The sequence below is a fragment of the Anabrus simplex genome, chromosome 6, assembly GCF_040414725.1.
Source record: "Anabrus simplex isolate iqAnaSimp1 chromosome 6, ASM4041472v1, whole genome shotgun sequence".
In the NCBI taxonomy this organism is placed as follows: domain Eukaryota; kingdom Metazoa; phylum Arthropoda; class Insecta; order Orthoptera; family Tettigoniidae; genus Anabrus; species Anabrus simplex.
Window position 1 is genome coordinate 281,080,608 of NC_090270.1, and position 17,045 is coordinate 281,097,652.

At 41.6% G+C, this 17,045-nt stretch overlaps 1 protein-coding gene across 1 annotated transcript in view; it reads right to left on the minus strand.

Annotated features, from left to right (window-relative positions):
* LOC136876456 (sorting nexin-13) overlaps positions 1 to 17,045 on the minus strand; it is a 219,354-nt gene that overhangs the window by 75,441 nt on the left and 126,868 nt on the right. Inside the window, exon 11 of the mRNA XM_067150440.2 lies at positions 9,175 to 9,297. Coding sequence (XP_067006541.2) covers positions 9,175 to 9,297 — 123 coding nt within the window. The remainder of the gene's footprint in view (positions 1 to 9,174; positions 9,298 to 17,045) is intronic.

A 17,045-nucleotide genomic window follows, 5' to 3' on the forward strand; every position in this document is an offset into this window, starting at 1 on the left:
TTACCAGATTGGGGAAAGAAGAGTGATCTAAACAGGGTTACTTTGTCGCCTGATGTGTTGCTCAACCTGTCCTCCTGCCCTGGTTGATTCCAGGAACAACCTCTCTTAAGTGACTGCCTACACGCAAAGAATCAGCTAGAGGCCAGACTCACTGAAGTCCATTCCATCCCACTAATGCTCCATCACCACAGGACTTGAAATACTCTTGCCAGGAATCATCTGCGTATGAATATATTTAAGTGGACAAGCATTAACATGCAAAATTCCCCTGAAAAAAATACAAATGTCCACCTTAGTCGATTCAATTCTTATATTTACACATTTTACGAGAATATTGTAAAATAGTGGTACCTGTTTTGGCCTTCGTTAGGCCTTCTTTAGCCACGGCCTCATTTCAGTGCATTTTAAATACAAAGCTTGTATACTTAATGCGTGAGCAAATCCTGACAACCACGTAGTGTTGTGGTGCCCATTTCAAAACTGACGTGCTATGAAGTAAGTTCCAGTTTGTGCAAGCTGGTTCAACTGGTGAGCAGTCAGCTGCGCTCATGTCATCACTGAGCCCAGTATACAAAGAAAAGGCACAGCAGGAGAGATCAGATAGACATCCAGCGGTTGACTACACTGTACTTCAGATGCGTACGGTTACTCCCTATTCTGAAGTGACTGCACAGGTGGACAAAAGTCAACCAAGAGGTTTCACCTCACGGTGTGCTCATTGGCAACAAGAAATAACTGTACCTTTATAGATTTCATCTTGACCAGCAAGCTATTTTCAAACATCTAACCAAATATTTCCTTTCAGAGACTTTATACTTTTGCTACAAAACTTTTGTTTGTGTTCTGGCAATATAGAAGTGCGCACACACGCACACATATCATATTTACTTGTGTACTGGACCCCTGACTCTCAAAGAAAATGAAAAAAAAAAAAATTGCATACAAGACCCCCAACGTAATTCATCAGAGAACAACAACAATTCCACTTCGAAGCAGGTACAAGCCTTACTGCAGTTGCAATGACATCACACAATGCAAACATGTGTCAGAATCATGCAGTGCATCTGTGTTTTGTAGTTAAGAAATGTCCACCTTCGTACCGTAAGCCTACTGCAGCGCTGATGACGTTGCACAAAATAGGTGAATAGTTTTGTGTCCAACCCACGCAATGCAAGCATACATCAGTCATGCTATAGTGTCTGCTTTCTGTAGTTAAGAGCCGGCCCCGTGGTGTAGGGGTAGCGTGCCTGCCTCTCACCCGGAGGTCCCAGGTTCGATTCCCGGCCAGGTCAGGGATTTTTCTCTCGACCTGAGGGCTGGTTCGAGGTCCATTCAGCCTACATGATTAGAATTGAGGAGCTATCTGACTGTGAGATGGCGGCCCCGGTCTCAAAAGCCCAGAATAACGGCCAAGAGGATGCGTCGTGCTGACCACACAGCCCCTCATAATCTGCAGGCCTTCGGGCTGAGCAGCCGTCGCTGGGCAAGCCAAAGCCCTTTGAAGGGCGTTAAGTGCCATGGGTTTTTTTTTCTGTAGCTAAGAATGTCTGCCAGTGAAATGGTTAGCATAATTAGCTTCTGTCCTTAGGGGCCTGAGTTCAATTTCCGGTACCGTACTGCCAGAGATTTAAGGATGATGAAACTAGTTTACTTTAGTTAAGCAATATTCACGGTTGTTGCTATTAATATAGCAGGCGACATTATTAACAAAGTGATTGTTTAATATCTAGTAACTCGGGCCAATATATGTAATTTTTGGAGAGAAGTGGGTTTAAAACGTGATTTTAAAAAATCCATTCATAACAATTGTTTTACTCGGCAACATACAGTACCTAACAAATAATACTGATTTTACGTCCCCACTAACTACTTTCACGATTTTCAGAGATGCCAAACAAAACATAAAAAATGGAGACAACGAATGTACGAAATTAAACATTATGATAATAAAATGAATTATCGCCACACCTGTAGATATCCATAAATGGAGCAAGCTTCCCTGTTTTATTTTAATTTTCATTCTTTCCATCGTGGAACTTCTAGCACTTATCCGGGCACTTGATAGCATACCTAACCTAAACAATGCAGTCTCTCTTATCTCAATTACAAATGTTTAGGTAAATCCTGATGTGATAAATGTACAAGCATGAAATATACTTAAAATGTAAAGGTCTGGCTTCCCCCTCGTGTGTGCTTCTACAATTGTAGGGGGCTAACCTTGGTTACCCTCTTCAATTGAAGATCCTCTTCGCGGTGAGGGGGACTAGTAGCTCCTTTCTTGCGATGCCGAATGGAGCCCTATTGGGTAACCGTTCGGCATACAAGGAGGAGGAAGCTAAAGCACCGCCCAACCCTAAGGTGTAACGCGACCCGTGCCGATGGGGTGCATGGCACATGGGAGATGTGTCTTGAACGGAGCCTTCGAGATACTTGGCGCCCTCTCGAAGTAGCCACCCATAAACCGGAGAGCTCTTCTGGGGCCTCCGAGAGAAATACCAGCACAACAACAACCGAAGGGGACTCTTCGGAGATACCCTCGGACAGTTCGACTTCAACAGTTAGAGGGCTCACTCAAGAGGTGGGCAATCTGCAGGTGAAGAAGAAGAAGAAACAGCGCTCTGGCGCTGAAAAGAGGAGATACAAGAAGGCCTTAAAGGCCCAGAAGCAGGCCAAAGAAGGCCTAACTCCTGGGGCTGAGGGGACTTCTACTACCACAACAGCGACAACAGTGGAGGGATCCAATGGGCACAAGAGGCGGGACCCTGAAAAGGGCTCTGCTTCTAGGGCACAGAGGACCCCACCCACTAACATGCCAGCGGGGAAAAGACTTCTGTCGGGGGCAACCCCAGAAGAAGATCGGCAGACCCGCAAGAGACCCAAAGTGGAGTACGCCAGGATAGCTAAAGCTGGGATCAGGATGGCCATAGTACCTGTGGGATATCCTGACCAGCAGCTATCCGAGAAACAGGTGGAAGCTGTGGAAGAGGCTATCACCAATCTGATAGACGAGCATCCGGAGCAGGGGCCCATTAAGCCTCAGTTCCTGGACTGCTATCTGTCAAGGGGTGCGGCCGTCATCATAGCGGAGAACAATGAAACTGTAGCATGGCTTTCTAGCCTTGTTACAGGTATACAACCGTGGGAAGGAGCCAGGCTCACAATTGTGGGCATGGACAAACTCCTTTCCTACAAGAGAGTCATGGTCTGGATACCAGGACAACCAAAGGACAATAACGTCCTTTTGGGAAGAATGGCACGCCAGAACCATGGCTTAAATCCCGCCAGCTGGAGGGTCTACGACCGCAAGGAGGAGAAGAGAGGCGTCCGCCTTGTGGTCAGCATGGACTCCAGGGATGTGGAGAAAGTGGTGGGGAAGAAGATCTTCTGCGGGGTGCATGTGGCTACCTTCACATTAGTGGAGGGCAAGCGTGACAAGCAGAGGACCAACCCCACCACAGATAAAACCGAGACCAGCAGGGGCGAAGAGCTGGAGCCCGGACAGGAACCGGGGCCAGCCAAGCCCCAGGATACATCGCGGGAGACGGAGCTGCAAGTTCCGGAGACCGCATAAGGTAAAGTATTCTATGAAAGTAAAGAATGATTACTTTCATACAAGCAAATATACAACATTGTATAGCGGCCTCTAGGGTACTTAATAGAAGTATCCAGAAAGGCGGGTTTTCGGTCGCCCTGATACAAGAACCCTGGCTTAGACAGGGACATATCATGGGACTAAATTGTGCAGGTTTCACTCTATTCAGTGGAATAGCAGAGGAGAAGCCTAGAGCATGTATACTAGTTAAGGATCATAACGCTTGGGCTATACCGGGTTTCATTACTAGAGACCTAGTAGCAGTCCTAATGAGATATGAAGAGGGCGGACAGCGAAGAGACTTGGTTGTCTGTTCTGCATATTTCCCAGGAGACTCTGAATCTCCACCCCCGCCGGAGGAGTTCAAGAGACTGGTGATATACTGTAGGAAACAAGGATTAAACCTCGTAGTAGGATGTGATGCCAATGCTCATCATAGCATTTGGGGAAGTAAAAATACAAACCGAAGGGGAGAGCACCTCATAGAATTTCTATGTACAACTGATCTTGAGATCATGAATATTGGTGATACCCCTACCTTCATTAATAATAGGAGCGAAGGGATCATAGATCTTACCCTGGGTTCCATGGGAATCATGCAGGAATTTAAAGACTGGAAGGTCTCTCTGGAGCCTTCCTTGTCAGATCATAGACACATTGTGTTTTATATAGAGGGCTCCATCGAGATCCCGTCTTACAGAAACCCTAGACGAACCGATTGGATATCTTTTAGGGAGGACGTGAGGAGGGGACTGGAGGGAGGACCCTCAAATATAATTAAAAACAAAGAGGAGCTGGAGCTCAGTGTGAGTTTTCTCACACGGACACTGGTTACCTCTTATGAATTAAACTGCCCTATTGTTAAGGCAAAAAGAGTAACAGGAAGCTTCAAGTGGAATAGTTATCTTGAACACCTGAGGAGAAATACACAAAGGCTCTGGAATAAATACAGGGAACTTCAGGATCAAGAAAGCATAGATTCTTACAAAGAATCACAAAGAAGGTACAAGTCAGAAGTCAAGAAGGCTTCTAGGAAATCTTGGAGACAATTTTGTGACTCCACTGAAAGTCAACATGAAGCGGCAAGGCTTCATAAAATTTTAACCTTGGATAGAAGGGCAAGGTTGGGCTCACTGGAGACTCCTTCTGGTGGATACACATCCACAGAGGGGGAGACCCTGAGCTTACTGTTTGATGCCCACTTTCCAGGTTCGGTAATCACGAATAGTGAGGTAGAATCGAGCGGATCCTTCAGACCCGATAAAAGTGGCTGGAGGGAAGCCGCAGAGATTGTTACCCCAAGAAGGGTTAAGTGGGCATTAGAATCCTTTGCCCCTTACAAAAGCCCAGGTGTGGATGGGATCTTCCCGGCGCTTCTTCAGGAGGCGGGGGGGGTCCTTATACCATACCTGGTCAGAATCTTTAGAGCCTGTCTCACTATGGGGTACGTGTACTCCTTGTGGCGTCAGGCGAAGGTGGTATTTATACCTAAACCCGGAAGGTCTTCATATACTAGACCTAAGGATTATAGACCCATTAGTCTAACGTCTTTTCTACTTAAGACCTTGGAAAGACTGGTGGATAGACATATCAGGGAGAAAGTATTAAGAGACTTTCCCCTGCATTCTCATCAACATGCATATCAACCAGGGAAGTCGGTTGAGACGGCACTACACCAGCTGGTTTCTAGGCTGGAGAGTGCCTTGGATCAGCAACAACTTGCTATGGTTGTATTCCTAGATATAGAAGGGGCCTTTAACTATACATCTTTGGGCTCCATAGAACGTAGTCTAGAGAGAAGAGGAGTGAGCAGTATGCTCATAAAATGGATTATGGCCTCACTGCAGGGCCGTCAAGTTCTGTTTACTCTCAACGCTGTAATGTTGAGAGCTAATATAGACAGGGGGTGTCCACAGGGAGGAGTATTATCACCAACATTATGGTGTCTGGTAGTGGACGAACTACTTACCAGGTTAAATGTTGGAGGAATATACGCCCAAGGCTATGCAGACGACATAAGCCTGATGGCGGTAGGAAATTTCCCCAGTACGGTTTCCGAACTCGTACAGAGCTCTCTACGTAGGGTGGAAAGATGGTGTCACGAGACAGACTTGTCGGTTAATCCCGATAAGACGGAGCTCGTGGTATTTACCAGGAGGAGGAGGCTAGACGGACTGTCAGAGCCTTTCCTATTCAGAAAAAAATTAGTTAAGACAACCTCGGTTAAGTACCTAGGGGTAATCCTTGAGGCAAGACTGAGTTGGAAGAAACATATAGATCATAAGGTGGATAAGGCTCGCAAGATTATGTGGGCCTGTCGCAGGGCCGTCGGGAAGACTTGGGGCCTAAGACCTAGGGTGGTCCAGTGGCTCTATATCTCCATTGTACGGCCCACGATCACCTATGCATCTATAGTCTGGTGGCCAGGCTCAGAGAGTAAAACTGTGAGCACCAAGTTAAACAGTGTCCAAAGACTTGCGTGTCTAGGAATAACAGGGGCACTGGATACTACACCATTATGTGCAATGGAGGCCATCCTAGGTTTTCCCCCCTTACATTTATATGTTAAGGTAATAGCGGGAATGAGTGCCTATCGCCTTTGGTCACTCGGAGGATGGTCCTTCAAAAACCCGAATAGAGGTCATGCCTCTATTCTTACAAGGCTTCACCAGACTTGCCCTATGACAATGATGATCGGGGATCTGATGAAGCCTAGCTTTAATTTGAATTATAAATTCACAGTGGTGATACCCACAAGGGACGAGTGGGCCGCGGACGCTGGGGCCCGTCTTAAGTCTGGGGGCTGTACATGGTACACAGATGGCTCGCGGACGGAGGCGGGCACAGGCGCCGGGGTCTGGGGGCCTAAGACAAGGCTCTCCCTTCCTATGGGTAAATATGCTACTGTTTTCCAGGCTGAAGTATACGCAATACTAGCCTGTGCTTTAAATATATGGAAAATGCCTGGACACAGAAGACACATCACTATATGTAGTGATAGCCAGGCAGCGTTAAAAGCACTATGTGCAGTTAAAACAACATCAAAACTGGTATGGGAATGCCAAAGGATGTTAGATCAGCTGTGTGAGCTTAGCTCAGTTACCTTATTATAGGTTCCTGGGCACACAGGAATCAGTGGAAATGAAGAAGCTGACAAACTAGCGAAACAGGGCTCAATGGGTTCCTTCACAGGACCAGAGCCCTTCCTGGTAGTGTCACTCCGAAGTGTGAGACTGGCAATATTCCAATGGATAAACCAGTCTCACCTAGATATTTGGAAGAGGTTAACCATAGCAAGACAGGCACGTGAACTTATCAAAGGGCCTAGTCAAAGCTATAAAAAGGTCCTAATGAATTTGAATAGGACCAGAATGAGAATGGTCGTTGGACTGTTAACAGGTCACAATACCTTACAGAGACACCTACACATCATGAAAATCACCCAGGATCCGATGTGTAGAAGATGCGGTAAGGAGGAGGAGACCTCCACGCATGTGTTATGTCAGTGCGAGGCTTTTGCAAGCACTAGACATCGATACCTGGGCTCACATTTTGTGAGCCTGGAGGACATCAGGAACGCCAAAATCCGGACACTGGTATCCTTTATAGGAGCACTAGGGCTGGACTAGGCAAACCCGTTCAAGGGGCACAAAGGGTCTTCATAGACTTACGTGTGGAGCTCTGCAAAAACAGGGCTCACCCATTTCTTATCTATCTATCTATCTATCTATCTAAAGGTCTGGCTTTTAACAGCTGCAGTTATCCAAAGAATGCTTCAAGTCATTGTGTATTACATTCAGAAGTACAACCTGTAACATACACTAGTTATCAGCTGGTGTATTGGCACACTTTCAACAGCACGACTTTATTCGGAAGGGGTGGCTTCTGCTACACATACAAGAACTGGGAATAACGGACACCATCTCCAGAAACCATTTGTGAACAGATTCTCACTTTTTGGACTATAATCGGGAATGAAACTATTTTTTAAAGTTTCAAAAAGACAGGATCTTGAATGCTCTCGATGGCAGCGCATGGCTGATGAGATAGCAGTGAAGTTGACGTCATTTGCAATGATGACAAGCCAGTAGCAGCAAAGTTGGTGGCACAAGATGATGATAATTCAAATGAAAGCCGTGATCAGGTTTACTGTGTGGTAGGCCTAATGCTCAACTGACAGGGACAAATGACAGGCCATTACGTTCTTTTGATTAATATTGCATAATACGATAATAAGATACCACCTTATTCCTTTTCTCTTCGGGGTCAAATATGAAGTGAGATGAATCTTCATAACAAGTTTTTACAACTGAATGTCCTTCCTGACGTAAACTTCACCAGAGGAGTTAATGAGATGAAATGAATGATGTGATAAAAGAGTAACTAAAACTGACTATATCTACTTTATATATAGGCCTAAAAATCATGTGTTCACCATTTATTGTCTTTTTAAATTTAGAAATACTGCTTTCCAATGAAAATAGCTGGTGAAACTCAGAATACATTCATAAGTTTGTTAAGGAACATGTAGAATGATTGCATGTACAATTTATAGCTCTAAATAGCCTAGAAGTCATGTGTTCATGGCACAAAATTTGAGGTTATCGCATACTGGATCCTCCTTTACGTTTTTGGCTGTAAAAGTGGGGGGGAAAAAGGGGTCTAATACGTGAGTAAATATGGTATATCATCTGATAAAAGGATCACGAGACAGAGGTTTGTGTCACATTCATAGAACCTTAATTTGTATAAATAAAATAAAATAATTGTTTGTGTTGTACTTTGGACATTTGTTTATAACATGTAGTGTCTGGGAAAGTGTGTTATCACATGTATGCAGCAAGAGACAGGTTTTTGTATGGGTTGGGGACAGGGTGGGTCTCAGTATATTTGGTCAAACTACTACTTCTACCAAACAGCAGCCCCCTAACAAGCCAATTCTCTGGTCACATGTTGTAGCGTTGACTGAAGTACGGGATGCATGGTTCATAGATGTCTCTTTTCCTGATGCCAACTTCAGTCGCCTGACCTGTATCCTTTCCAAAGCGTATCATAGCGTCTAACACCACAACTGTACATGTGTGCGGGTTGGTAATAACATCAGCTCTGCTTCACTGCGTAGTGAACTACTTCATAAACTTGTCACTTCAGTTCACATAATGTGTTGGCTATAGATGATCTGCCTTTATGGTGTCTTATTTCTTTGCAGTACTCCCTTTGGACACATACCGAACATGTGTGTATGAGGTTTGGTCTCGCCACAGCCTGGATGGTGGAATTTAAGGTGGCTGATAAAAGTCACAACAACCTGGAATTCAACCCACAATTTTGGTTTGAAACTTCTTTCCCAATATATAGCTTAACATACAAAGATAGGAGGATTGGTACAGAAGAGTATGTGTGTGTATATAATACAAAAATTATGGGGACGTTTGGTACTGCTAAGTGAATCTCAACTTTTGTTTCACTTTCAGTGCTGAATTGTAGTTAATGTTCCCCTATAAATTCAATTAATCAGTTCAGTGCACAAGAGAAAAGCTATTAAAATGCACTGAACTCTCAGATCTACTACAGACATTTACCTGCAGTTTATCATACACAGCAGCCTGAACTTCATCAAACCAGGTCTCTGCAGGATTTTCAGTGCGTAACTTGAAGAGCAGTCTTTTCACAAGAGTTTCATCTATTCTTATCCTAGGGGAAGCCTAAAAAATGAACAAAGGCACATATGAATTTCAAACACTCAAAAATAAAATGGAAATATGACACATACCTACCATAACCAAAATTGTAAAACAAGTACCTTCTAGATATTCTGACTCTTAATTTTATCATTTTATGGAAAGTATAAGTTCTAAAGAATACATTCAGGATACCAATGAAGTTTGTAAATAAACAATTTTCATAACGTAAGTTGTAGACATCAAAGTGCAGACTTCAAAGTGAGCATCATGTTTCTCACCCAGAACGAAGCAATTTATGTACATCAAGTGGCTTCAGCATTTAAGGCAATGGACCCATTTGCACAGTCATTCCATTTTTGAAATCCAATATTTTTTCGTATTTTTCTTGCTCAAAACATTTATCATTAGAAAATACTAAAAATCAACTACAATCAAATAACAATCAGGATCTACATTCTGATGTGGTTTTCATAGGAAGAACAGACTTTCACAGAGGTCAATACAATTTGACAATTTTGGTTCATTTTTTTCATTCTTAGCCTTATTCATACAACTTTTTAAAAACAAATTATTCATAAAGTTATAAAGGAACTCCAAATGACAGCCTATTTATACCAGCAGTAATTACAGAATAAAACTGGAAATAACATAAACAAAGGACATGAAAAATAAATCACATTTATCTTTAGACCCCATATACTGCATTCTGAGTAAATACACCTCCAGTTTTCAATACATTATTACTATACTAATACAAATGGCAACTGCATTTCTTTCATCTTATATTACAGTTAACAAGTTATCCCTCTGAATCCATTGTTCTTTTAATGAATCATTTAAGTCCATTATCATTCGAGCACTACAAGATGTTTGATTCACATTTTTAACCTGCAATAATGGCCACTAAAACTGTCATATTGGGGTCAGAAGACCAGCGCCTCAACCGTCTGAGCCACTCAGTCCTGTTCTGCTAATTTATTAGGCATATTTGAGATGGGTAAATGACACTAAAATATTATGCCTGTATAGGATGATTCTAAAATACTTTTACAAACTTTAGGGATGGGTTCCTTACACAAAAAGAAAAAAAGTTTGTATAAACACATGTTCCAAAATCCTTTATTTTTGATTTAAGTTAAAAATTTTAATAACAGTGGCAAAGCGTGAACTAAGTAAGGAGGTAGACAGAGATTTTTTTATTTAAACTATTTAAATCATATTATATATGGAATTTTGTTTTCGACGCATAAGATATGTATTCAATATTATATTAATGACTCTGAAACTAAGAGAAACCCTATAACAACCTACAACACTACGTGCACTCGTTTAAAAAAAAAAAAAAAGACTAAATAGGCAGGGGGAGTTGTCAAATAACAACATACTTTTAGAATAAAAAATAGCAATATATTTCATTGTTACGTAGATTTAATAAAAGAAACATACATACATACATACATTATCATTATAGACTGTTATGTCTTTCAGCGTTCAGTCTGCAAGCCTCTGAGAATTTACTAAACGTCGCCACAATCCTCGATTTGCAACTAGTGTTGTGGCCTCATTTAGTTCTATACCTCTTATCTTTAAATCGTTAGAAACCGAGTCTAACCATCGTCATCTTGGTCTCCCTCTACTTTTCTTACCCTCCATAGCAGAGTCATTCTCCTAGGTAACCTATCCTCCTCCATTCGCCTCACATGACCCCACCACCGAAGCCTGTTTATGCGTACAGCTTCATTCATCGAGTTCATTCCTAAATTAGCCTTTATCTCCTCATTCCGAGTACCCTCCTGCCATTGTTCCCACCTGTTTGTACCGGCAATCATTCTTGCTACTTTCATGTCTGTTAGTTCTAACTTATGAATAAGATATCCTGAGTCCACCCAGCTTTCGCTCCCGTAAAGCAAAGTTGGTCTGAAAACAGACAGATGTAAAGATAGTTTCGTCTGGGAACTGACTTCCTTCTTACAGAATACTGCTGATCGCAACTGCGAGCTCACTGCATTAGCTTTACTACACTTTGATTCAATCTCACTTACTATATTACCATCCTGGGAGAACACACAACCTAAATACTTGAAATTATCGACCTGTTCTAGCTTTGTATCACCAATCCGACATTCAATTCTGTTGAATTTCTTACTTACTGACATCAATTTAGTCTTCGAGAGGCTAATTTTCATACCATACTCATTGCAAGATATTAGGCTTTTGGCACAGTCTGCCATTAAGACCAAGTTGTCAGCACAGGCCAAACTGCTTACTACATTTCCACCTAACTGAATCTCTCCCTGCCATTTTATACCTTTCAGCAGATGATCCACATAAACTACGAACAGCAAAGGTGAAAGATTACAGCCTTGTCTAACCCCTGTAAGTACCCTGAACGAAGAACTCATTCTAGGATCAATTCTCACTGAAGCCCAATTGTCAACATAAATGCTTTTGATTGATTTTAATAATCTACCTTTAATTCCATAGTCCCCCAGTATAATGAACATCTTTTCCCTCGGTACCCTGTCATACGCTTTCTCTAAAGGAAATAAATAGATTTTCGTACAAGTCACCTTAAACAATATTTTTGTAAATGAGTTCAATCCGCCTGTCCTTCATTTCAGCAAATGTGTCTATTACCCTCGTCTTGAAGTCAGACGTATTGCTAAGATGCCACAGCAGTTCCTTCTCTATAGCTAGAATTCCTAAGTTAGATAGTCTCTGGTTGGTCATAGAATTCATTAAATAAGTTTTAATTCATTTGAAGGAATAATAATAATAATAATAATAATAATAATAATAATAATAATAATAATAATAATAATAATAATAATACTCAAGTTGAAATTTTAAAGGAAATTGCCGAACAAACTGGTTTGCAGATATCGTTTGAGAAAACAGAAGTAATGACTAACATCAAAGAGGCTCCACAAAATCTCCATACAAAATATGGGGACATCACTCGAGTAGACAAATCAAATACCTGGGTGAGATCATCATGAAAAATGGACTGGACAAAGAAGCACTTTAGGAGCGAGTACGCAAACTGGAAATAGCCTACCAAACATCCCACACAATCTACAACAAAAAATGCCTTTCCCAAAACACCAAGATACGTCACTATGAAACAGTTCTGAAGCCAGTAGTTCTATATGCAGCCGAAACCCTGTCTCTAAATGCCAACAAAGGACTCCTTGAAGAACTGGAGAAAAGAGAATGCAAAATTGTGAGAGGAATGTTGGGATCAAAGTACAGAAATGGAGTCCATCAAAAGAGATCCAACAAGGAAGTCTACAGCAAAATAGAGAAAATTACCGACACAATCAGAAAAAGACGGGCACGATTTTACGGTCATCTGAAAAGAATGGACGGAAGAAAGTTAACTAAAGAAATATTTCACTTTTTTGATTCAAACCCCAAAACCACAATTCCCTGGTTTAGAAATACCAAAGAAGACCTTCAAATGCTACATATCTCAGCTGAAGACGCCCTTAACAGAGATCTCTTCCGCAAGAAAATATTGACGAACGGGCTAAACTGAGACGAGCAACCGAAGAGAAGACACGGTGCCCCTTGGACAGAGGAGCGTAAGCAGGCCCACTCACAAAGAATGAGGGAAATTTGGGCTCTAAAGAAGGCCAAGTTCAGTGCCAAATGCAACAAGACTTAACGTGGTCCTTGATGGCCCCAGCGAATTATATATAATAATAATAATAATAATAATAATAATAATAATAATAATAATAATAATGGCATGTGGCCTCTGGAGAGGCCTGGTGCAGGTCTTTCAATTTGACGCCGTAAAAGCGACCTGCACATCTATGAGGATGGGGCCCTACCTATGATGAATTCTAATGATGAAGATGGCACACATACGCAGCCCCCGAACCATTGGAATTAACCAGTTTGTGGTTAAAATTCCCAACCCGGCCGGAAATCAAACCCGGGACCCTCTGGACCAAAGGCCAGCATGCTAACCATGGAGCCGGACAGCGCGTTCATTAGAAACCGACGTTAACGGAATACACAGCATCAAGTTAAGCTTTTTTTAAATTCCCGTATGGACACTGGAATTAATTATTAAGAATGTAAGCCAATAGTTGTTGAGGTTATAATACCTTAAATAATATTGGCGGGAAAAGAAAATGCATAAAAATGCATGTACTTGAAGGGTTTTGATGCTGTCGTTCATTTATTAGGTGTAAGTTTGCTATAACTTCGTATTTTAATCTTATTATTTTATTTTTAGACATGTCTTGTAATAAAGTTCAAATTAATTACATTAAATGCATGTCTGAGATGATAGCCAATAAGAGCACCTTTAAAACCGAGATCCAAATACTAGCGAATGAGAGCAAGAAGAGACGCTGGTAAGTTTGTCTACTGGGCGGAGAAATCTCGCTATAGGAAAGTCATAGTTCCAGAGTCAGCACCTACAGATAGCGTTAAGCCCCATTCACAATGCAAACATAACATAACGTAACGCAACGTAATGTAACGTAAACTTAAAATTAACGTTAACTTAGAAGTTAGCGGCCATCTTATCTAATGAAACCATTCACAATGCGCCGACGTAAACTCAACTGCGAGTCCGTAAAATTAAGGGATTGCAAACTCCAAGCTCTTGCGGTTAATTTTACGTTAAGTTTAAGAATCAGCCAATCAGAGCAGAGGTAAACATTGTGTGTTGTGCACGATATAATGGCTTCTTTCGACGAAACACTTCTAATTCTCTTTCAAAATAATCTTTGTGTATAAGCTATATATGATAGAAGGAAAAAGAATTACAAATACGCTGTACCAAAAAATAATAGGTGGAAATAAATATCCTGTAGCAATTAAATCTGACGGTAAATGGCGGGAGACAAGCTCGCAGCGCTGGCGAACGGACGAGAGACAATCCCCGTCATAAATAAAACAGTGTCCCTCTATATTTCTTAACATTATGACGGACTACTAGTTTACGAAAACGATATCATCCAAACAAATAGATCCAAACATCTCATCGGGGTGTAATAGATAGGGTCATACTCGTAGATGTCGGTAAAGGAGACCTGACATTTCTTTTTATTACAAAAGGGGAGCAAATCGTAAGAAAGGCAAACAGTTCAGGTTTCATCCGCATGTCCAAAACGAACTGATGAGGGTCATTTCTTACAGTAGAATAGTGAAATCGCCCTGAGATAACCTCCTTTGATTCAAGGGATGAACCCATTTTCTGCACTGTTGTTTAGATCACCTTTTTAGGTACCGTAGGCCTAAACAGCTCCCAGGAGCAAAGCAATAGATGTTTGAAGTAATATGAAATCCGCTAACACGTTGTTTGATTCCATTGAGCTACTGAAATATAAAGTTGCGAGATAGCCCAAAACCCGACTTCCCTGCTAAATAACATGGTAGTGTTTTGATTGGCTGCTGTGTACTCTTTACGTTAATGTTACGTTCCTCCATTGTGAATACCACAAATTTTACGTTAATTTTACGGTAACGTTACGTCGTTGAGTTTACGGTTACGTTTGCATTGTGAATGGGGCCTTAGTGTTGCTCTATCTGAAAGTTTTGAAAATCAAAGGGAACATACACAGAATGGACAACGTCTACTTTCGCCTACGTGCTTCGTGTAACTGACGCGAGCCCTAGCTTTGCCGAAGTGAGATAAAAATAAGTAAAGCGGGAAGTACAATAATGTCACGAATGTGGAAATAAATAATGTTCTAAAAAATAATTGAATTAACTAGACAATATTTCATTCACGAAATGTTAAGGGTACACGCTGTCTCCCCTGACGCTTCGCCCCTGGTTAATAATGAAAGAACATATTAAGCTGATACAATAATCTGTTTTTGACAATGACAATGTCAGCTTGTTACGAAGTGTTCAACACAAAAATTCATATCAAATGCTCAAAATGCATGCACTCATCCATGATACGTCCAAGAAGAGTTTCTAAATCCAAGTTGTCTGCTTGATAAACCAATTGTTTAAGGTGCCCCCAGAGATAAAAATACAAAGTATTGAGGTCGGGAGTATGTGCAGGCCATGGAACGGGTCCTCCTCTACTTAACCATCTGTCATGGTAGATACCAGCCGGTGCATCTTGAACAATGAGACTAAAATGTGCTGGAGCCCCATTATGCACAAACCACATGTTTCTTCTTATTTGAAGGGACACATCTTCTAGAAAGTCTGGAAGAGTGTTCTGAATAAAGTCCCTGTAGACAGCACTTGTAAGACATTCTGGGAGAACGCATGGACCTACTAGATAGTCACCAACATTTCCAGGCTACACATTAATCCTAAACAGATGCTGATGACTTAGTCTGAACTATAGCATGAGGATTAAGAACTGCCCATATGTGCTGGTTGTGGAAATTTGTTATTTCATCTCTTCAAAACTTTGCCTCGTCTGTAAACAAAACTGAAGAGACAAACAACGGATTGGCAGTTTGTGCAAGAACGCATTGGCAAAAGTTCTTCTGTAGTGGGTGATCGGCAGGCGAAAGGCCCTGCACACGTTGAAAATGATACGGATACAGGATTACAGACTATGAATCTCATGTTAAATCCGTATTGATGGTTGAACTTCTTACAAAATTGTACAAAATTATTTTAATCCTCCTAGTCAATAATATATATTTTACGTCCAATTAAGACAAAACTTCACACATAAATAGACATGTTTCGACCCAGCATTGGGTCATCCTCACTAAGACATGTAAAATGAGTTAAAAACACACACCCATTCTCCCACAAGTCCCGCCCCATTTCCCCACTCCACTTCCTTGTAGCAGCACGTCTTGCATCTTGACTACGGGAGCAAGTCAGTCGTTAGCTGGACTCTGTAGTCAGAGAACACGGGTGATACAAGTAGGCCACATAACGTAAGTTAATTTTCGTTCTTCATAACTTAATCTAAATATTGTTCCTGTTAGTCACCATTTTTCAACCTTAATTTGATTTGTAATATCCATTTTACAGAATAAAAATCAAACGGTTCAACTTCAATAATGTATATCAGCACATATACGAGCACAACAACTAAGCCAACAGTATACAGACTGGAATCACAATGGCATTTGTTGCAGAGCCCTAGTGCAAAAAAGTTCTTGAAAATATCGTCATTTCCATCTGGAAGTGCTGTCTGCACCAGCTAACCATCCACTACTAGGGCATGTTTACCTACTCGCCTGTATGTGTACATTTACCAGTTGTGTTCAAAACGATGGCCATTAGCCACAATACAGACATACATTCTTTCACGCAGAGATTGCTGCGCTTAACGTACCACTTCAGAGGAAATGTCTGTACAGGCTGTTCCAATATCACATTTAAAATCATCCAGGGTAATCGGTATGTCCTTGTACACATCATCTTCTAGTTTTCCCCACAGAGAAAGAGTCTAGATGTGTCAAATTGGGGGAACAGGCTGGCCAGCTTATAGGTCTTCTTCACCCAAACCAGAAATCAGGAAACATTTGTTCTAGACAAGCTGTACTATGTCTCAACTATAAGATGGGCACCCATCATGCTGATACATGTTCCTCTGCAACTGCAGCAGAATGTTCTCTAACACCAGAGCAAGTTTCTGAGTTGGGAAGGTGACATACTTATTGGCATTCAGTGACCCATCTATGAAAAATGGTCCTATGAGAGGATGGCACACTATTCCGAGTTCACATCTTGCGAAGCCATGTTTTCCCTGTCGTCCTGTATGGTTTTGAAGGCAGGACGCTCAGTCCATTGCTGGAGAGACGGATTGAAGCTTTCGAAAT